The sequence below is a fragment of the Vulpes vulpes genome, unplaced genomic scaffold (genome assembly GCF_048418805.1).
Source record: "Vulpes vulpes isolate BD-2025 unplaced genomic scaffold, VulVul3 Bu000000642, whole genome shotgun sequence".
Lineage (NCBI taxonomy): Eukaryota > Metazoa > Chordata > Mammalia > Carnivora > Canidae > Vulpes > Vulpes vulpes.
This window is the reverse complement of record NW_027325668.1, coordinates 767,130-789,287: the sequence shown is the minus strand read 5'-3', so window position 1 is coordinate 789,287 and position 22,158 is coordinate 767,130. Positions and strand designations below refer to the sequence as shown.

At 40.2% G+C, this 22,158-nt stretch overlaps 1 protein-coding gene and 1 long non-coding RNA gene across 8 annotated transcripts in view; one reads left to right on the top strand and one right to left on the bottom strand.

Moving 5' to 3' along the window:
* Nucleotides 1-5,358: 5,358 nt before the first annotated feature.
* On the bottom strand, nucleotides 5,359-16,214 carry LOC140596404 (small ribosomal subunit protein uS11). 3 transcript variants are annotated; one of them, XM_072745065.1, is made up of 3 exons: nucleotides 14,455-14,592; nucleotides 14,163-14,288; nucleotides 5,359-6,280 (listed from the first exon to the last, which is right to left on the bottom strand). In XM_072745065.1, the coding sequence occupies exons 2-3, from the start codon at nucleotides 14,216-14,218 to the stop codon at nucleotides 5,815-5,817; spliced, it is 522 nt and encodes a 173-aa protein (XP_072601166.1). In that variant the 5' UTR covers nucleotides 14,219-14,288; nucleotides 14,455-14,592; the 3' UTR covers nucleotides 5,359-5,814. The 3 variants fall into 3 exon arrangements, with proteins under 3 accessions (XP_072601166.1, XP_072601168.1, XP_072601167.1); XM_072745067.1 differs by lacking the exons at nucleotides 14,163-14,288; nucleotides 14,455-14,592 and adding an exon at nucleotides 16,073-16,214; XM_072745066.1 differs by lacking the exon at nucleotides 14,163-14,288 and having other exon boundaries at nucleotides 14,455-14,841.
* The window catches only part of LOC140596405 (uncharacterized), a 39,458-nt gene continuing 31,875 nt past the window's right edge, over nucleotides 14,576-22,158 (top strand). For all 5 annotated transcript variants that reach the window (XR_011998390.1, XR_011998392.1, XR_011998391.1 and 2 more), the window contains exon 1: nucleotides 14,576-14,714. This is a non-coding gene — a long non-coding RNA (uncharacterized lncRNA). The remainder of the gene's footprint in view (nucleotides 14,715-22,158) is intronic.

The following is a 22,158-nucleotide window of genomic DNA, read 5'->3' as shown; positions in this document are numbered from 1 at the left end:
TAGCTGGTTAATAAAAAGTAATGCTACTAGAATACTGTATCTTACCTAATGCACTTATTGAATGAAAGTGTTTTAAGAAGTCACTGAGACACAAAGATGACAGAACAGCACCACCTAGTTCTCTATATAAAAGTTTAAAATATGTATGCATCTCTGACTTACTTCAGAGAATTGAATATACTCTCAAAAATAAGTCATTTAATATAAAACTATATGCTTGCAAATTATTACCTGCAACAGAGCATTTACTTCAATTGCTTTGATTTTAACGTTTCATTTAAAAGAAAAAGCAAAATTAAAGATAACAGTTAAGCTGAGGTTTTTTAGTTGTGCAAGGCACTGCATTCTGTAATCCAGATAAGTAAATCTCTAAGTAGACTAACTGTACATGCTTGACCACCACCATTATGATTTCCAAAAGTATATATCTTTTTTTTTTTTTTTACTCTATCTACTACAAGATATATATATCATCTACCCCGGGGACACCGATGGACAATAAATAATAATATAAAAACACCATATGACCTGTTAGGAATATGACCTCATGTGCATGTTGAGGTCATCAATCAAAGTTAAATACTAAAAGAAATAATATAAAGATATCGAGAATATTTGTATCCCACTCATTATTTTACATATTCCAACATTTCACACAACTGTATATACAATTCATTTTATTTTTAAAGTTTTTAAGTGGTATTCTCATCTATTCTCCAGCTTTATTTATCAGGTGATTCTTATTTCAGCCATATTCAGGGCAGCTTGAGCAGGAGGAAATATTTCAAGAACAACATTTCATCGGCAGTCTCGAGAAGCCATATACTAGTAGCACAGGTTTTAATCAGGCACAATGTAGTATTGTAATATAAGCAAGGGACAGAGTTTTAATATATATGACACAGTATAAGGAGCATTGTTTCTGGATAGGACACCTTAAAAATGTTTTCCCTGAGGCATCAGCAGCTCTTTAAATGACTGTCACTGGTAACATCAGAATTGCTCAAGCAGAACTTCAGCTCTAAAAAAACTAAATATTGTTGCTTGTTACATAGATTCTTCTCACAGACCTCTTCTCCCCTACATTCCCTCTGCTGACCTGGTCATCTACTGTTCTGGCCCACTGAGCCTTTATGAAATTAAATGAATCATCCTCTTGAACAAATCAGTTAGAATAGACCATGCTTGAATATTTCTTGTTCACTTGTCAGCTTCTTTCAAGTTGTATTAATAAAAAAAAAAGAAAGAAACTGGAATCATACTGAGAATGTTTTCAGGATAAACAACTGGAGGAAATGAGAGCTCTTTAGGCCAAACTTAAATAAAAAAAAAATGTTAAAAGCTCAGTGAGGCTTATAGTAATGCTCTTAAATCAGTGATTTCATATTTTCATTGATACATCCACATTAGGTAACTATTGAAAACATATTACTATAAAAATGGATTTTTTATTTTAGAAAATAAGCTAGGGTGTTACATATTTTTGTGTAACTAGTGTCTCAGCTACTAGACTATTAACCCCATGAGGGTGGAAACCGTTTTCCACCTTGTTACTGTGTATATCTAACATTTAAAACAGTGCCTGCAAGTAGATATTGGTTTAAAAAAATTAAACAGTGAATGAGTAAGTTATGCTTAAGAAAACCAAAGCCTATGAAGAATAAAATGATTATAGAAATTTACACATGCACACATTGAATAATGCACAAAAGCAAAATTCAATTTAAAATTGAAACAGTCTATTTTCTTATAATAAAAATGGCTAATGGAATGAGAGCTGGTGTTGTATGAAAGTGATGAATCACTGAATTCTGCTTCTGAAACCAATGTTGTGCTGTATTACTACCTATAATTTAAGTAAAAAATTTAAAGAGAAAAAAAATAAAATAAAGGACTAACAGCAAAAATTTACTAATTTTTGAAGTTGATATCTACGGATGTAATTTCATGAGAAAGGCATGTATGACCCAAGCTCAGGCTGATGACTACAAAACTAATTCATAAAACTCATTGACAGAGACAGAAAGCTCTGAAATTTATGTAGACATATGTATCAGAATAAAAATCTCTTTACAGTGTAAAATCTTAACTGAATAATGCACGGGTAGATATCAAAAATTAAATTTTAGTAAAAGGTATTTTTTAAGACTACACAGTGAATGTTACACTGTGTTACAAACTATTTTTAGGTGGAAAGTGAAAAGAGATATGCCATTTCTGTAGTCTTCAATCATCCATAATATTCTTCTACAACCCATGACCAAAGAATGAGTGTGATTCCAGTTTCTCAGTCTACAGAAGAAACTGCAGAAGTAACTTGCTTGGTTACTGGGTGTCTCGGTCAGTTAAGCATCTGACTCTCGATTTTGACTGGGGTCATGATTTCAGGGTTGTGAGATCAAGCCCCCCATTGGGCTAACGCTGGAGATGGAGCCTACTTAAGATTTCCTCTCTCCCTCTCCCTCCCCCTCACACAGAAAAGAAGAAAGCAAAAGAAAGTAACTCGCCCAAGGTCTCTAAAATAGTGGCATGGTGTAGATGAGAACTGAGGCCTTTTCATTCCTACCATTATGTCTTGCTGCTGCAGGGCACTTCCAAAATTCAGAGTTTGAGTTAGTCCAGCGATATCTCCTCGCTGTACAGAATATGGAACCTACCACCACGAGGCCAGAGTCTTTACTGTGCCTCCACGCTAGCAGTAGTTTGGCATGGCTGCTGCGTATGTTCTCCTGAAGGATCAGGGCTGTGATTCATGCCTCCTCCCCTGTCACAAGTTACTCCCATTCTCTGTTCAGTCCCCCAAGATGATATGAAAGTTTTCAGAGGAAATTATCTCTAACACCTGATCAAGTTTACTACTGGCTTGTGATAAGACCATCATTAAATGATAGGAAGACTGTCTTCCCAACTTGTCCACACCCATCCATCAAACAAAGTTGTGGTATTACAAAATACACTTTCAGGCTGTCCTGTCCTTCAAGGATAACTTGATGTTCTGCTTTGTTGGTCGTCTGTACTTGTGGAGCCAATAAAATTCGGTAAAGCGAAGTGAAGGTTTAAAATAAATCTGACCTTACTGAACTCTACTAGATCTCTAAAAAACTATGAACTTATCACTGTATCAATACTTTCATCTTAGCTATTCCACGGAAGTGAAAGGATAGGGAGGATTGAAGTTTCAGAATACGATTAGTCTTACCTCACCCATAGCATTTTTATGTTTAAAGAAAAAAATGCAGGCCAATGGGCATGAAACTATCATATGTAAATTTTACTTGGCCTTTTAAAGATACGTTTTTTATATTAAAACTAGATATATAACTTTATATATTAAAAATATATAATTTTTACTGAACACACTTCATTTTCATGCTAGTTAGCATCAGGTCTTTCCATAAAGACATTGTTCAGTATTCTTTTGAAGAATATAACGGATATTGTTTTTAATTTGGTGACTCTGGACAAAAACTTTGGCCTGAAATGCTTTCCTTCTATCAAATTAAAAAAATTCATTTTCTGAGTGGGTCATTATGACTAAAACTCTTGAGAAATAAACAGGTATAACTCTTCCTCACATTTCCAGTGTTTCTGATATTAAGTGGTTACACATTAAAAAATCATGTCACTTCTATAAATGGATTTACAAGAATATTCTCTATATAATAAAAATTCAGTAACATATTATAATATTTTTTTCACCATAACAGGGAAACAGTCAACAAAAACTGCTTCTGAATCTACCTTCCTGTTTATTCCCTAGGCTCTGTAAAGTCAGTCAGTAAGGGCCGAACCGAAGCCACATTAGAAGGTTATTCTGCAGCTGTTGCATCACATTGACAGTCACAGTTTAACATAAAGAAGATTCTAAGTACAGCAGCTATGGGTGAATATAATTCTTAATATCAACTCCATAAAGTGGTAACAACATTTAATAAATTGAACTAGTTTAATCTGCTTGGGATATTTTTATTTACTGAATGTGCATTTCTACACAATGACGATAGAGTGATTTCAGCACCTTCCATCAGGTAAATCTTTTTTTTTTTAATTTTTTATTTATTTATGATAGTCACAGAGAGAGAGAGAGAGAGGCAGAGACATAGGCAGAGGGAGAAGCAGGCTCCATGCCCCGGGAGCCCGATGTGGGATTCGATCCCAGGTCTCCAGGATCGCGCCCTGGGCCAAAGGCAGGCGCCAAACTGCTGCGCCACCCAGGGATCCCCCATCAGGTAAATCTTACGTTAGCCTAGTCAATAATACCTTTTCAGATGCCCAAAGTCATGAAACAGTTAAAAATCCAAAAGATATCAAGAAATTGATTTTCTAAATTTGAAGAAAAATTCTATGGCTTTAAAGAAAAGCTATATTTCCCTGGGACTTTTAAGAAAAAGCATTCTTAAAACACTTTATGTGGCATTAAAGTCACTACGAATTGTAGAAAGTCTTTTTTCCCTTGGTGTTCAGCTCCCAGTAAGTATATTTAAATTCTCTTCAAAAAGCAGTTAATATTCCCATCCTACCACCCACGGTCTTTCAAAATGCTAAAAGGGAAATAAATCAAATTCAACCACAGCAAACATGTGTCTTCAATTGCAGAAGTATGACTAAGTATCAAGAAAAACCCCAAAACATTTAGGATTTTCTTTAAAAGGCCTTTCAAATAAAATGGATGTAATCTTCCCAAGTCAAGTTAAGTGAAGTGCACCCTGAATCCATACTTCAGAGAAGATTCCCAGAACATCTACTCCACAGCTTTGGCAATAACAAAAGCAGGTCAGTCCCCACTGATAATCTGGCAGATCAAGGTCAGTTTGTAATTCCTCTTTGTTCATACATTTATCCGGAAATACTGGTTACTCTAAGTAGAACAGTAAGATGATTTGGTTTCATGTTTACCTAAAGCCATCATCAGGAATATTTGGAGGGCTACAGATAGAAATCTTTAATAAGTAAAGAAAAAAAAAAAAAAAGACAAGGGGTTATGATGCCCGGAGAAATCAGGGAGATTCAAAGCTATGAGATGAATGTTTTCAGTGCAAATTCGAATTGCTTGCCCTAATTGAAAGCAATGGTCTCATAGTTTTGTGAAGGATGTCATTATTCAGAATTGTTTGTGTTTCTTAGTAGCCATTTTTTTGTACTCTCTCTGTACCTTAAATACGAATAAACATTCATTGCAAATATTTATTCTATTCAGAATAGTGTATTGGCACTTTGGCAGTTATAACATAAATACTTAAATATTATTTGGATCCAAGTAAAGAGATGTGTCAGGATTAAATGGATTGGAAGAGAACTAATCAATCAGTAGAATGAAAACATTAAAAAAAAAAAAAAAAAAAAGACACAGACCAGACCTTAGATTAAGCACTTGAAATAAAATGAAGAATAAGACCCTGTACTTTATGGGTTTATAATCCAGTAGAACAAACAGACAGATAAATACCAAACATTCAAAATACTATAATAAAAATACACAAAGGGGTTATATAGATCACAGCATAGACAAAATAAAATGTTTCAAATATCAAGGGCAGATGGCATTCTTTTGTCTACTTAAACACATCAGATGTTGGCCAAAATTTTTCTTAATAAAAAACTCCAGTGAGTTACTGGAGACCAGTATTTTTTTAAACTATCATTAATAATAATGTGGCTTTCAAATAATAATGTGGCTCAAATAATGTGCTTACAAAGTTTCAAAGTTTTTTTTTTTAGCTTACACAAAGGCAATTTATTAACAATTTTCTGTTAAACTATTTTCAAACTATTTTCAAACTATTTTCAAACTATTTTCAGTTTGAAGAATCCTGTTCACAGACGGCGACCACGGCGACCCCCCTTCCTGCGGGTGCTATCGGAGGGGATGGGGGTGACATCCTCAATCCGCCCAATCTTCATTCCTGAGCGGGCAAGGGCTCTGAGGGCTGACTGGGCCCCAGGTCCAGGGGTCTTGGTTCTATTTCCTCCTGTGGCTCGGAGTTTGATGTGGAGAGCAGTGATACCCAGCTCCTTGCACCTCTGGGCTACATCCTGGGCAGCCAACATGGCAGCGTAGGGAGAAGACTCATCTCGGTCAGCCTTCACCTTCATCCCACCAGTTACACGACAGATGGTTTCCTTGCCAGAAAGATCAGTGACATGGACAAAAGTGTCATTGAAGGATGCAAATATGTGGCAGACACCAAACACATTTTCTCCTTCAGCAACTTGAGGTCCAAGGCTGATGACCTGTTCTTCCTTCTTTTCCTTCCCCTTACGAGGTGCCATTTCTGCGCGTCTTCAAAACAAAAATTGGTTAAAATTGTTAGTATATATCAAAGTTAGTTAGTATATACAAAATGCTTTTGATTGCAGTAGTCATAAATAAAAGAAAAAAGTGTACTTACAAGTCAAACTGAAGTTTTCTGATGATATGACACATAGGCCAATGCAAGTCAAAAGGTACAATTAAGATAAGTATGCCTTCAAACTCGTGCAATGCAGGAAAATATCCTCCATATAAGTGGTGACATGTACTAAATGAGCCAATTCTTATAACCATCCCTCCACAAATGAAGTCCCTATTTAAAAAACATTTGTCTTTCTTTCTCTTTCTCTCCTCTTGCTCTGTTGGGTTCAATGTCCCTATATAGTTTCACAGTTGTTCAAATTGCATCCAAAACAAAAATCGAAAAAATCATGTCTCAGATTTGACAGTGCACTGACATTTGGCAGCCCATGCAGTTGAAGGCAATTAATACTATCTAAAAATCTATAGCCTCAAATAATAACCAGCGTAACTTGAAGATCCCACCACAGCAAATGTGTTAACGGACTAGTTATGGAATAGAGTATTGATTTAGGAACAATTTTTGATTCTTGTTTTGAGAGAGTGAAAGGGACAATCCCTATTCAAGATAAGGGATACACATTTTCACTCATTATTTTATTTCATTCCCAGGCCAAAGAACTACTTAGAAATAACAGATACTGTATTATGTATCACAATGGTGAATTTCATTCTGCCTTGGCAGGGTAACTAGTAAGTGTAGAATGTAGCTGCTTGCTATACTGGAGTCATGGGTATATAATTGCCTTCAGAAACATCCTTCTCTGAATACCACCTACACATTAATACATGACGGTGAACTTACAGCCACACTCCTGTTCTATCCCACATGATCCTTGAAAAGGCTTTGAAATGAGGCCACGTGCATAATTAAGGCACACTGAATACCACAGTACATGTAACAAGCTAGAGTATTATGAATCCTTAGGGGAACCTCATAGAACTAATACATTTTCTAAAGGAAGCTGCACATGAGTAAAGAGAGCCCAAAATGCTAATTAGATCCTCTCAGTGAAAGCTATAGAAAAGTTGATTCTTGAATCCTGAAGTTGGGCACAGAATGGAACATTTGTATACAGAAACACTGAAGGGGGGGGGGGAAGAATTTGACATAAAAGCCCCTCAATAGATGGTTTACACAATTCATGAGAAAATAAATAATACAAAATAAACAAAATAACAGTGGGAGAATGTCAACCCTCCTGAAAGGGTTAAGTATGAGAACAGATTTCCTATTAGAAAGGGATTATGTAACAACAGAGGGAAATACTCACCCTAGCATATGCTAATTTAGTCAGCTTTGCCAGGTGTTTCTGTGTGTTTGGCTGGCTGACTCACCTTCCTTGCCTCTCCTTTTTGCCATTTCATTATGAAAGTAAGGAGTTTGAACTCTCACAAAACGCAATAATAGCAATAACAAAAACAAGCAAAAGCACATTATAGGAGTTTTATCCTTGCTAAAACATTGGGGTATGCATTGTGGAGGTCAAAAGGAAAATCACCCAAACTGTACGTATTCAGCACATAGGCTTTAGCAAATCTCCCTTTCTTGAACCACTCTTCATTCCTCATTAATTACTTTTAATAGGTCTTTCAGGTTAGGAGTATGGTCGGGACTGGGGGGATATTATATTCCTGGACAGTGCAAAGGAAGCTGAGTTACTGTGTTACTCAGACTTCAAAATAGAAAATAGAGAGCAGGGATCCCTGGGTGGCGCAGCGGTTTGGCGCCTGCCTTTGGCCCAGGGCACGATCCTGGAGACCCGGGATCGAATCCCACATCAGGCTCCCGGTGCATGGAGCCTGCTTCTCCCTCTGCCTGTGTCTCTGCCTCTCTCTCTCTCTCTCTCTCTCTCTCTCTCTCTGTGACTATCATAAGTAAATAAAAAATTAAAAAAAAGAGAAAATAGAGAGCAGCAAAGGAGTGACAATTAGACAAGCTTATTGTATATTTTTTGTTTGCTTTTTAACACAAATATTCTAACCATCTCTCATTTCAACCTAAATCTACTACTTAAGATTGGAAAGTAGGGGGCATATAAGGTATGAGAATGAATGGAAGATACGTAGGTGTCATGGGCATTTTCCCCCAGAGGGGATAGAGGACAAGCTAACATCAAATATGAATTCATTAAGAGAGTAAAAATGTATTTTACACACCATAAATTTGAGTTTGGATGTTTAAGTAAACCTTAAGGGAGTCACTTGCATTTTGAAAGGCAAACACTTTTAACAAAGAAGCCAAAAATATTTCTCTATAAGAACAAATTAATTGTTTTTTATAAATCATACTGAATCAATATAACAGCTATACACTTAACAGTTGGCAGCACATGCTTGTCAGGAAAGGTGCTTTCTTGCTCTATTCCCAAAGATGACTTTAGATAAACAATGAGTGCGCCGTTACTGTAAATAAGCCATCATCAAAAACATAAAATTGTTAGGGGATCAATTTGACCAATAAGAACTGTTGCTTTCTTAATGTGAAGTGATTTGCACTACTTGATCATACTTAGCTCTGAGATTTTTTTATTTCTCAAAGCAAAATACAAAATAATACAAAATAAACAAAATAACAGTGGGATAAAATATTTATTTTATTTAAAAATAAACAAAATAACAGTGGGATAAAATATTTATTTTATTTAAAAATAAACAAAATAACAATGGGATAAAATATTTATTTTATTTAAAAATAAATATTTTTATTTTCTAATCTCTAATGACCTCTGCATCTAGCCCCCAGAATGACTGTTTATCGCTAAATTGGAGCTTCCTGTTCAGCATTCAAGTGGCTGAAAGATAATTTAAAGATTCAAGTAAAAACTATTTGTTGACTTAGAGTTATATCAAATGTTGAATAATGACTGTCTTAATATTTACTTCAAAGACCTCTAAAATAGAATGTAAATAATTAGTAGCCAGCCCTCTCTAAGGCAGATCCCTTTACAACTTCAGCCCTGTGTCTATTCGTGTAGTGGAAGGGTCTCATTACTTAGTTTCATAAGCACAAAAGAAGATTCAGAATAGATGCTCAGCTCTATCACAAATTCAGAAATGTATATCTTGCTTGTGTGTTTTTAAGGGGAAACGTTAATCATTGTTAAAGCCTAAGAAAATTTATTCAAAAATATACTTTTTAACCCTCATAAAAAGGGTAAGAGAAAATAACTGAGTGCAAAGAAAACAAACTCTTGCCTTTTCCTCACATCACATCCCATCCCTGACAGCTCCCAAATTATAAAGATACTGAAGAAACCCCCCCCCCCCCCCTTTAAGTAGTACCAGCCCTAATCCAGAGGCAGCCCATCCAGGTGCCTTCCTGAAGTTTTAGCAACAAAAAGCATTCTGTTTGTGATAAGAAAACCATTTCCCCCCACTCCCTGATTGGAATGTCCCTGAATAGGTTCATGTTGACCTGAGAAATCGATAACCTGAATGCTATGCTACTGCCAAGGTTCTTTTGTCTTTAAGAGGTTTTTTTTTTTTTTCTTTTACCTTTAAAAGATGCCTGTAATTGCTAATTGGGCTCTCTTCCTCCTGGGAGGCAGAGAGCCCATTTGCACAAACGTTCAATAAACCCTCTTGCTAATTGCATCTGCCTGTCTGGGGTCAGAGTCACCTGGACACGTTGGCACCCGTGAGCCAGGGTCCAACAACTTAAAAAAGTTTAAGTGCTGACATATTATGAAGAGATGCAGCTACTTAAGTCCATTAGGACATACCTATTCATGCCAACACTATTTATTATGTATCTACTAAATTGAGAATAAGAAGATTGCACAGATGACAAAGGCTCAGGGCTTGCCCTCAGGAAGCTTAAGTTTAGTAGTCATTGGGCACTAGAGCTGTTCTAGGAGGACCAAAAAACCAATACCTGCCAATTCCACAAAGAACTCTAACTTCAGCTTTTGAGTTTGGCTTCCTCAGTTTGTGATTTCTCACCACTTCCTCAGCCTACTAAGCCAGCTGTTACACATTGGGTGGTTTTGCCAAGGTTATTCAATGAGCCTATTAAAATGAGGACGCCTTCTCAATAAATCTCGTGGAACGCACATCAGTGTTATCAAATAAAACATCAATACGATAGGTCTATTTATATTATGAATGTACCCCAAATCCTTCATAATAAATAAACCTTACTTGTCTCAACCATCTGATACCCCATAGATTTCTCATTTTAAAAAGAAAATTAATATTATTTGATATTGATTTTACGTCACTTTAAAATGCATGACTCACATTTCTTCCAGCATTTTTGTACTTCCATTTGCTCCTTAAGTAATTCAAGTAATTTTTTTCATTAAAAAAAAAAATGGCATCTCACTATTTCAACGTGGGGCAAATAGTTCTCAAGTATCTGATCTTTCAGGGGAGAAAGCAGAAAGAGGCCTCTCAATCAATGCTTACTTTGGTCATGTTATGCTCCCACAGTTCTAATAGTTGTAGAAATGGTGAAGACAATGAAGTAAGTTTCCATATCTTGATAGAAAATCTGCCCAGAGACTCCCCATATTTGCAGGGAGATTTTCCTAATTACTAAGTGTTTGGGGTTTGACCATTTAAATCATAGTCTTTGGCTCTTATGTACAGATTCTACTCTTTAAAGTTTCAGTTGTTAATCAAGAAAGGGAGGAATAGGGTTCTTGCATTCAACATAAGAAATGAGCTCAACAAGACTAAGGCTATTACAAATAGAAGGAAATGAATGGGAGAGAGAGGCTTTTGAGAAGCATTAAGTTATCAGTATTTTATTAAGTGTATGTAGGTGTGTTTGTACTTTATAATACACTTTCTAAAAATGTAAGGGGAAGTTTATGTTCAGTGTATTCACTAAGGCAAGTACTATGCATGTCCAATTGACCTTCAATTTGAAAGTCTTTCTAAAATAACAGATCATTCATCAAAATATCTCATGGAAAATAAAACAAGACAAAACCAAACACTAAAATCCCAGTATTTGTGTTGGATGTGTTTTTCTGTAAGACTAAATCTAAAAAGGAAACAAAGTTCTCAACAAAATCTCTATGTATGTCTATTTTCTGGTTGTATTTTGTCCTTTCTTCTTTGCCCTTTCTAGGACCGTTTTCTTGTGCTAAACAAGACAGTCTCCATCTTTGCAGTGCCCCCTCAGGCATGGAAAGGGGACACAGCTTCAGCCAGGGTTAGCAATTGAACTGGATCTGCTCTGTAACCAAGAGAGGTTTTAGTTCCAGGTGGCAAGCTTTTGCACGCCTCCTTCTAAAGAAATTCATTTCTCTAAACTGTTCTGTACCCTCATTCCAGATTTTTCCCCTACCTGTGATGGAGGAAAATAAACAAGGATGCCCCATAAACTAACACAGAAGCAAATTTTTGTTATCTAGTCTAGTCTATCTAGTCTATACATTGCGAGTTGTGCTTTGGTCAGAAACATATTTATTTCCTTCTAATGATTCATTTTCATTTCCTAAGAATCCACTGAAGACAAAATGGTAGATTTTTAGAATAGTACTATTTTTTTTAACTTATTTTATCATTGACTTGATTCTCACCACTGGCTCATTAACTTTACATATTAACAAGCCAAAAGGTTGATTTTGCTTCCCAGAAAGAGTAAAATATTGGTGACAATATAAAACACAGAGAAGATACGTTCAAATGAGTCTTCTTGTCTAAAATAAGGCATAGTGCAAGAAAGGGGATAATAATAGAAATGCTAAATTAATTGATCAGTATTACTTAAGTCACAGATACCACCATAGTTCCGATAAAGCTAAAAATAAGAAGCTATAGGCTGCCTATAGCATTTGCCTAGTCATAACTACCAGCAGGCAGAACAGACTCCCTCTAGCCAAAATCAGTTAGTTGCTCACTAGTTCCGCCGCCACCCTTCTTTCTCTGCACATGGAAAGGAAAGACCTGCTAAGTGTTTAATCTGTGTCCAGGAAATAAAGCTTTTCATTTTACAACCTAACCAAGTCCTAATAAAAGTGTAGGATGCTGGGAGAAACAACCTCAACCCTGAAGCAATGTTTTTGGCCAAGAGTAAAACAAGGAAGGCCTGAGCAATTTGTTTGAGCAGGAACTGACAATATCAACAAAGTGCGATGTGTCTGTGGAGCAGTGTTTGATCAATGTGAGGCAGCCATAAACATGAGACTACAATCCAATGGTGCTTTGCACCCCCTCCCCCTCTAGTTTTTTTTTTTTTTTTCCTTTTAAATCCTCTTCTGTCCTTTGGTGTCTTAACATGGCCTGATCTAAGATGCTCATAAGTACACAGACCCTGTTGGGCTGGTGCTTTCTCCCTGGTTGCTGTAGAGGACGCTTATTTATTTATATACTTGGACCTGATGCTGGTGCTGCTGTGGGTTGCAGTGGTGCATTTTCTCTGGCATGCCCACACCCCTTGCACCACCACCTCTAATCTGCTGTGAAAAGCAGCACTTTTTAAATAATTGGCTTACATACTTAATACAAGAGACCCATGTTTTTAATAAAAGAGAATGCAGCTGATGGAATCTCTCCGGGTAGAGAGAGAGAAAATCCTCCTCCAGGCTGAGAGAATGAGACACCAGCAGACAGTTATTTTGCACTGCAGTGAATCGACAATTCATGGGAAATGTTGAAGGCAGAGGAGGCGACCCCCAAGTGCAGTCCTTTGCCCACATGCTCTATAATAAATAATCTCACACCAGCCCAGCAGTGTGTGCAATGACGTGCCGGGGCCAGCACGCACAGATTGGCAGGGAAAACACATCCAGCGGTGTCGAGTTTTCATCGCAATCACCGAATTAACTGATTTCCCCACATCACACTCCCACTACCCTGCGTAGAGAGCACGCGCGCGCGCGCGCACACACACACACACACACACACACATGCAGAGTTGAGAAATGCAAGTTACTGAGAGGTGAAATAGGGCATCTAGGAACACGTTTCAGCATGGATTAGAGACCCAAGTGATGTGTCAGCCTCCCGGGGTACTTGTGAGAAGGTGGGAGTGCGAATGGTGGGAAATGGGAGGAGGCAGCGTAAGCAGGGAGAAGGCTGCCGGCTTTCTCGGGGATGCTGGCACATTTCATATCTGGAATTTACATTTAACATAAAACACAAAAAAGATGGTAAGAAATACCTCCGCAAGGTCAGTTAGTTAATTCAGAAAAACTCTGTCCACTCTGTTTTCCTTCACATCATAAATATGCATAAATAAAATCCATCCCAGTCCATATCCTGCAAGATAGGAGGCAGGATGCATTCCAAGGACTTGCTGAAAGACGGTTCATTGACCTCATTTAAATCCTCCAAAGGCCAATTGGGTTTTGCACGCCTGCGGTCTACTTGTGTCTTACTTCCAGATTCATTTTACCAAGGGACAAATACATTTGATCAACTTATCCTTCCCACAACTACAGAAATGACGACAGAGGGGTTAGAGGTGGGCAAAGATTTAGCAAGAAATCAAGAGTCACCTAGCTTTGAAAATCCTATAGTCCATCATTTCCCATCCATCCTTCCTGTATCTCACTCCCGCATCCCTGTATGACTCCTCTCTTCAAAGCAACAACTTTCCTCCCCCCGGCCCGGCCCCCCCAGCCCTGGCCTGCCGCCCCCGCCTCACCACCCCCCAAGTGCGCTCTCCCCACGCCCTCCTACTCCGCACATGGCCATTCACTTCATCACCCGCGTCCTCCTCCCCTTCCACAGGGCCCCCTCCTCCTCCTGCAAGAGGGAGGATCTGAGGAAAAGTGCACCCCGGTTCCCCAGCCGCTCTGCATCCAAACCCAGTGATTTGCATCATAACAGCGTTTTGTGCGGTTCCCCCCACCGCGGTCGCAGGGGTTCGTACATTGCACGTGAAAGGACAATATTAATGACGGAAAGAAGCGGCAGGAGCAGAGCCATAGAGAGGTCGGGAATCCGAGGGGAAATCCCTTCGCAGTAAAGTAACTGCTTAGGTGCGTAGATTTCTTTGCTTAAAGAAAAAAGGAAAACAAAAAAAAAGAACAGAGAGGAAAAGAAAACCAGACAGGCTGATTAATTTTAAAAAACAGGCTTGTTGATAAAGTAGCTTTGAGTCTTTTAACTTTTCCCTTCCCCTTTCCCTTGTTTATTTCTTGATTTATTCTCTCTCTCCTTACCCCCTTTTTCTTTTTCTTTTCCTTCTTCCTTTCTCTCGCTCTTTTACATCCCAGACAGTCTCCTCTCCTTTCGGAGGTGCATGACACGTCTCACGACACACCTGCCCCCGGGGATGTCACTGCAGTGCACATGGCGCTGCCGCTGCTGCTGTTCTCGCCGTCTCCGTAGCTCGCTCCCAGGCTCTCACTCACTTTTCAAAGACACACGGATGTGATGGTGGGAAGCAGAGAAAAGAGCAAGGCGACCCGGAAAGGGGGAGGTGAGAGCGAGGAGGAGGGTGGAGAGGGCGGGTCAGGAGCGTGATGTGGGAGGTGGCCGGTGGGGGTGGGTGGGAGGGTGTGATGTTCAGAGAAGGCGCCAAGTGCCCGCCGGAAGGCGGGAGGGGTGGGGGGTGCTGCTGGCGGGGACTGAGTGAGGGATGGAGGCAGCTCAGGTGGGTGAAGAGGCGGAAGGGGCCGCGCACGGGGCTGCCTGCTGGGAGCGCAAGGCTGAGCCAGGGCCGGAGACCCGAGGGCTGGAGCCAACTGCCGCCGCCCCTGCCGCACCGGGGAGTAGGGGGGGGGGTGCACATCGCCGGGGACTAGGGGACTGGAAGGGGCAGAGTGGAAATGCGGGGTGCAGTGGGCGTGATGGGGAAGGGCGTGAAGCTGATGCTCCCTCGGCGGGGCGGGGATGACCTGGTAGAGGAGCCCGCAGACGCTGTAGAAGCGGAGGACGGCGCCGCGTCTCCAGGTCACGGTCCCTTCTCTAAGGGGCTGGGAAGGAACGAGGGGGCGAGAAGATGCTGGTGACGGGGGCCCCAGAGTGCAGGGGCCGCCGGCGTCCTCCTGGCTGGACCCTCGGTCCCCGCTGCGGTGCTCGAACCCTCGGACCCGGACTGGAGGCAGCAGAAGCGGCAGCTGCGACGCACCCGCAGAATGGGGTTGCGGTGGGCGGAAGAGTGTCTCCTGCTGCTGCTGCTGCTGCTGGTGGTGGTGCAGCCGCGACAGCCCGTCAGGCAGGCACCGGGTCGGAGCTCGCCTTCCCCTCGGCTCGCACCGCAAGTCCCAGAGCCCGCCGGGGCTGCCCGAGCAGGTGGTGCAGGAATCCGGGGTGTTGGAGAAGGTGCAGGCGAGGGCTGCAGGGGTGGGCAGGTCACGGAAGGGAGGGGGGGCAGAGGGGGCGCAGGCAAGCAGCAGCCGCCGCTCGCGCTCGGGGTGTCTCGGGGTCCTGGCAGGGGAGGCGGCGGCGGTGGACGCAGCGCTGGCGGCGGCGGCTCCCGGATGCTCGAGCTGCAGCAGCAGCAGCAGCAGAGGCACCGGCGGCGGCGGCTCCCGGATGCTCGAGCTGCAGCAGCAGCAGAGGCACCGGCGGCGGCGGCGGCGGCGGCGGCGGCGGCGGCAGCAGCTCTACCCAGCGCCAGACCCAAGGGCAAGCTCAGCGCGGCGGAGACCCCGCCCCCACCCTGGCAGGGACAGACACAGCCCCCGGCCAATGGGAGCGCACCCGCCTCCCGGGCCTGGCCAATGAGAGGAGGCGGTGGGAGGAGACAAGCGCCGGGAGAAACCAACTGGCTTCTCAAGGACCCTTGGGGCAGGGAGGACCCGACCCCCGCCCACACCCCTCCCACGGTCTCACCTCCTTGGACACGTCTCGCCCCGACTTCACAGGGGAGACCCTCGCCCGCCTTGACCGCGCCTCGCCCTCAGGAACGGTTCAGCCAATCGCCACCGCGAGGGGGCGGGGTTAGCCACGTCCCCGGCAGGTTCTGGGATCCGTGGGGCCTGGGCCAGATCCTGGGTGCGAGGTGCTTGTGCGCATGCGGACTCCGAGAGCAGATGGTGGCTGCACCTGCCCACGCACCAGCTGCAGCACATTCTCCAACGCTCTCAGCAGCAAAGGGAGAGAGGGCAGGGGGCGGGGGGAGGCTAAGTGTAGGGAGCGGCGCACCTGCCTGCCTGCAGCATCACTCACCAGAGTTCATATTTTACCTTACGTTGCCAAGATGCCCTGTCCAGCAGTGAGGAACCCTATAATTCCCAATCTCTGTGTCACTTTCAAGTGAGGATTAAAGATAGGCATGAGTTTTCTACACACTCCCTTTTCACATCTTTACAATCTTTGCTCCTACGTGTTCCAGATAAGGAAGAGGGCTGCTGATCTCTACATAAGACTTTCCCGAAGCAGCTATGTCAGAGGTTTCCAAGACTATCACCAGATTCAGTGATTTGCTAGAACCCACAGGGCTCAGAAGTTCTTGTACACATAATTATGGCTTATTACAGCAAATGGACAAAAAGCAAAGTGATTTTTTATAAAGCAAAATGATTAAAGGAAAATAGTACATGGGGCAAAGTCTGAAGGAATCCAGATGTAAGCTCCCGAAAGTTCTCCCTCAGTAGAGGACATGGTTAATTTCCCTAGCAACAAGATGAGGAAACCTGTTTGAAGTATTGTCTACCAGTGAGGTCACCTGAGCCTACAACACCAAGGCTTTTATTGGTGGTCCACCACGTAGGTATATAGCCATTGCCTACAAGACCAGTTTCTGAGGCTCCAGAAACCCAGGAGAACAGGTGTTCACCATAAATCACAACGTTTGCACATATTCTCTAGAAAGACTGGTATAACACCTCAGGGACACAGGCATACAAAACATTTATATTGTTTAGAATCCAAATATTTTTTAACAACTTTGTTGAGCCATATCTCACATACCACACTATTCACCCATTTAAAATGTACAATTCATTGGTCTTTTCCTATTCAGAGATATGTACAACCATCTCCACGATTTTAGAACATTTTCATTACTGGAACTGTGATTTACAGTTCTGCACATAGGAAGCTGAGAAGTCAACTCTCTGTCCTAACAACAAGTAAACAAGCTGAATAGACTTAAAAATCAACTCTTCTCAGATCTTTAAGAGGGGGAAGACACAGGAAAAATCACTGATCCCAAGATTGGATATATAGAAAGGTGAATGAATAACAGGAGGGAGTCATAGCTTACCTGGAGCAGACACTCACAAGCGGAAACACCTGTAGGAACCAGGCCTGAGATGAAAATTTGAACTGTGCTTGTACTTGAAAACTTGAATTTCTGGAGTCTCAGAGCAAGCAACTCTGGGGATTAAAAACTCCAAGGGGATCTAGTCATAGAAGAAACTCCCACAATACTGTTAGACTCACTTCTAGGAGCTCCATCAGATTCCCACAATAAATACTATTAAAAAAATTCCCTGGGGCTTACAGCAGGGAAGGGGAAGAGAAACCATTTTGAAACATGCCAAAGCACTCCATTTTTCTTAATTTCTCTTCACTCCACACCTATCTATGTAGAAGTCTGAAAATTCAACAAAAATATTTCTGGAACTATTAAATGAGTATAGCGAGGCTACAGAATGACAGGTTAATATACAAAGGTCAACTGATTTCCTACATGCCAGCAATGAACAAGTGGAATTTGAAATTAAAAACACAATGCCTAGCCAACACTTGTCTCCTATGTTGTTAATTTTAGCCATTCTGACAGGTGTGAAATGAGATCTTTTGTACTTTTGATTTGTAATTCCCTGATGATTGATGTTGAGCATGTTTTCATTGATGTTGAGTCTGTTAGCCATCTCTATGTCTTCTTTGGAAAAATGTCCATTCATGTCTTCTCCTCATTTCTTAACTGGATGATTCATTTTTTGGGTGTTGAGTTTGATAAGTTCTTTATAGATTTTGGATACTAACCCTTTATCAGATATGTCATTAACAAATATCTTCTCCTATTCTACAAGGTTGCCTTTTAGTTTTGTTGATTGTTTCCTTCACTGTGCAAAAGCTTTTTACATTGATGAATCCCAATAGTCTATTTTTGTTTTTCTTTCCCTTCAGGAGACATATGTAATAAGAAGTTGCTACAATTGGTGTCAAAAAGGTTGCTGCCTGTGTTCTCCTCTTGGATTTTGATGGTTTCAGATCTCACATTTAGATCTTTAATCCATTTGAACGTAAGAAAGTGGTCCAGTTTCATTCTTCTGCATGTTGCTGTCCAGTTTTCCCAGCACTATTTTTTGTTAAAGTGACTTTTTTTCCAGTGGGTATTCTTTCCTGCTTTGTTGATCAGCTGACCATATAGTTGTCAGAATCCATTTCCGGGTTCTCTACTCTGTTCCACTGATTTTGGTCTGTTTTTGTGCCAGTACCACACTGTCTTAATCACTACAGCTCTGTAATACAGCTTGAAGTCCAGAATTGTGATGCCTGCAGCTTTGTTTTTCTTTTTCAAGATTGCTTTCGCTATTCAAGGTCTCTTCTAGTTCCATACAAATTTTAGGATTGTGTGTTCTAGCACTGTGAAAAATCCTGGTGGTATTTTGATAGGAATTGTATTAAATATGTAGATTGCTTTCAGTAGTATAGATATGTTAACAATATATGTTCTTTTGATCCATGAGCATGGAATGTTTTTCCATTTCTTTGCATCCTCTTTAGTTTCTTTCATCAGTATATTATAGTTTTCAGAATACAGGACTTTCACCTCTTTCGTTGAGTTTACTCCAAATATCTTATGGATTTGAGTGCAACTGTAAATGAATCAATTCTTTAATTCCTCTTTCTGCTGTTTCACTATTGATGTATAGAAATGCAACAGATATCTGTATATTGATTTTCTACCCTGTGACTGTACCGAACTTGCGTGCCAGTTCTAGCAACTTTTTGGTAGAGTCTTTTAGGTTTTCCGTATAGAGTATGATGTCATCTGTAAATAGTGAAAGTTTGATTTCTCCCTTGCCAATTTGGATGTGTTTTATTTCTTTTTGCTGTCTGACTGTTGAGGGTAGGACTTCCACTGCTATGTTAAATAACAATGGGTGAGAGTGGACCACACTGTCTTGTTTTTAACCATAGAGGAAAAGCTCTGTTTTCCCCACAGACAATGATATTAGCTGCGGGTTTTTCACATATGACCTTTGTGATATTGATATAGATTCCCTCTATCCCTACTTTGCTGAGGGTTTTTATTATGAATGGATGTTGTATTTTAAGGGGAAACCTCTCACACTGTTGGTGGAAATGAAAACCGGTATAGCCACTCTGAAAAATAGTACAGAATTTCCTGAAAAAGTTAAAAATAGAACTACCTTATGATCAAGGAATTGCACTACTGTGTATTAACCCAAAGGATATAAAAATACTAATTCGAAGGGATACATTCACCCCAGTGTTTATAGCAACACTATCAACAATAGCCAAATTATGGAAAGAGCCCAAATGCCATCGACTGATGAATAGATAAGCAAATGTGTATATATAAATAAATGGGATATTACTCAGCCATAAAAAGAATGAAATCTTTCCATTTGCAACAACGTGGATGGAGCTATGGAGTATTATGCTAAGCAAAGTAAGTCAGTCAAGTAAGATAAATGCCTTATGATTGCACTCATATATGGAACTTAAGAAGCAGAACAGATGAACAGGGGGTAAAAGAGAGGCAAACCAGGAAAAAGACACTTAGCTACATAGAAGGAACTGATGATCACTCTTCCCAGGTGAGCAGGGGATGCATTACATGGGGGATGGGTATTAAGGAGACCACTTTTGATGAGCATGGGGTATTGTATGTAAGTGATGAATCACTAGGTTCTGAACCTGAAACTAATATTGAATGGTTAACTGTAATTTACATAAAAAATTGGAAAAAAAAGACCCACAATAACATTTACATTAACAGTCTCAAAATTGAAATACTTAGGGCAGCCCAGGTGGCTCAGTGGTTTAGCACCACCTTCGGCCCAGGGCCTGATCCTGGAGACCCGACATCGAGTGCCACATCAGGCTCCCTGCATGGAGCCTGATTCTCCCTCTACCTGTGTCTCTGCCTCTCTCTCTCTCTCTCTCTCTCTTTCTCTGAATAAATAAACAAATAAATAAGTAAAAAAATGAAATACTTAGATGAACAAAAAAACAAACAAAAACTAAATAAATGGAGATATATTCTATTTTTATGGACAAGATGATTCAATATTATGAAAATGTAATAATATATATATATATATATATATATATATATATAAAGGGGGGATAGAGGGAGCTATCAATGTAATACCAATTAAAATCCCATCAGGTTATTTTATATGTATCAAAAATTAATTCTAAAATTTATATGGAGAGACAAAATATCTAGAATAGCCAACACACTATTGAGGGAGAACAACAGAGTTGGAGGGCAGATGCTACTTGGTTTTAAGACTTACTACTCAGCTATAGTAATCAAGGCAGTGTGGCATTGACAAAAGAACAGACAAATAGAGTAATGGGCCAAAACAGAGATCCCAGAAATAGATCTCCATAAATACAGTCAACTGATCTTTGACAAAGGAGAAAAGGTAATACAATAAAGATAGTCTCTGCAAAAAATGATGCTGAAAAATTGGGCAATCATCTGCAAAAACATGGGCCTAGACACAAATCTTGTACCCTTTACAAAAAATAACTCACCTACATGTGAAAAAGAACAGTATAAAACTCCATGAAGAGAGTATATGAGAAAACCTAGATTACCTTGGCTATCATAAGGTCTTTTTACCACACCACCAAAGGCAAGATCCATGAAAAAAAAAAAGATAAGCTGAATTTCATTAAATTTAAAAGCTTTTGCTCAATGAAAATCAATATCCAGAGAATTAGAAGATAAGCCACAGAATGGGTAATATTTTTTTCCAAAAAATGCACCTGATAAAAAACCATTATCCAAAATATACAAAGAACTCTTTTTTATTTACAAGATTTATTTATTTATTTTAGAAAGAAAGAGAGTGAAAGAAGATGCATGGGAAGCATGAGTGGGGGTAGGAGCAAAGGAAGAGAATCCTCAAGAAGACTCCTTGCTGAGCTCAGACCCTGAGGTGGGGCTCAGTGTGGGGAAGGAACGCCAGGCTCCCATTCTACCTCACTACCTATGTGATTATGACTTGAGCCAAACCAAGAATTGGTCACTTAATCGACTGAGCATTCAGGGGCCCCTTAAATATGCCAAGAAGTCTTAAAACTCAATAATAGGAAAACAAACAGCTCGATTTTAAAATAAGCCAAAGATAGGTTAGGGGCACTTGGGTGACTCAGTTGGTTAAGCATCTGACTCTTGATTTTGGCGTGGGTCATAATCTGGGGTCCTGGAATCAAGCCTCCCATTTGGCTCCATGCACAGTGGGGAATCTGCTTAAGGATTCTCACTCTCCCTCTTTCTTTGTCCCTCCCCCTGCTTGCACATTCTCTTTATGTAAAATAAAAATAAATAAATCTTTAAAAATAATGATAATAATAAATAAAAATAAGCCAAAGACCTTAACTGATACTTTACCAAAGATAATACACAAATGGCAGATACACGTATTAAAAAATGCTTCACAATATATGTTATCAGGTAAGTGAAAATGAAAATAACAGGGAGATACCTGCACACACTTACTAGAATGGCCAAAATCCAGAACACTGACAACACCAGGTCCTAGTAAGGATAGGAAGCAAGAGGAAATTTCACACACTATTGGTGAGGATCAAAAGTGGAACAGGCACTTGGAAGACAATTTCAAAGTTTCTCGCAAAACTAAACATACTCTTAATATATAATCTAGCCACATTCTCCTTGGTATTTACTCAAATAAATAGAAAATCGTGCCCACACAAAAACTGGCACATGTATGTTTATAGCAGCTTCAGTTTAATTT

Bases quoted from the DNA above. Each gene is read 5' to 3' on its own strand.
- LOC140596404 (XM_072745065.1), bottom strand. From the start codon at position 14,218: ATGGCTCTGCTCCTGCCGCTTCTTTCCGTCATTAATATTGTCCTTTCA. The intron at 6,281-14,162 runs GTACGAACCCCT...TTTGTTTTGAAG, and splicing joins ATTGTCCTTTCACGTGCAAT to ACGCGCAGAAATGGCACCTC.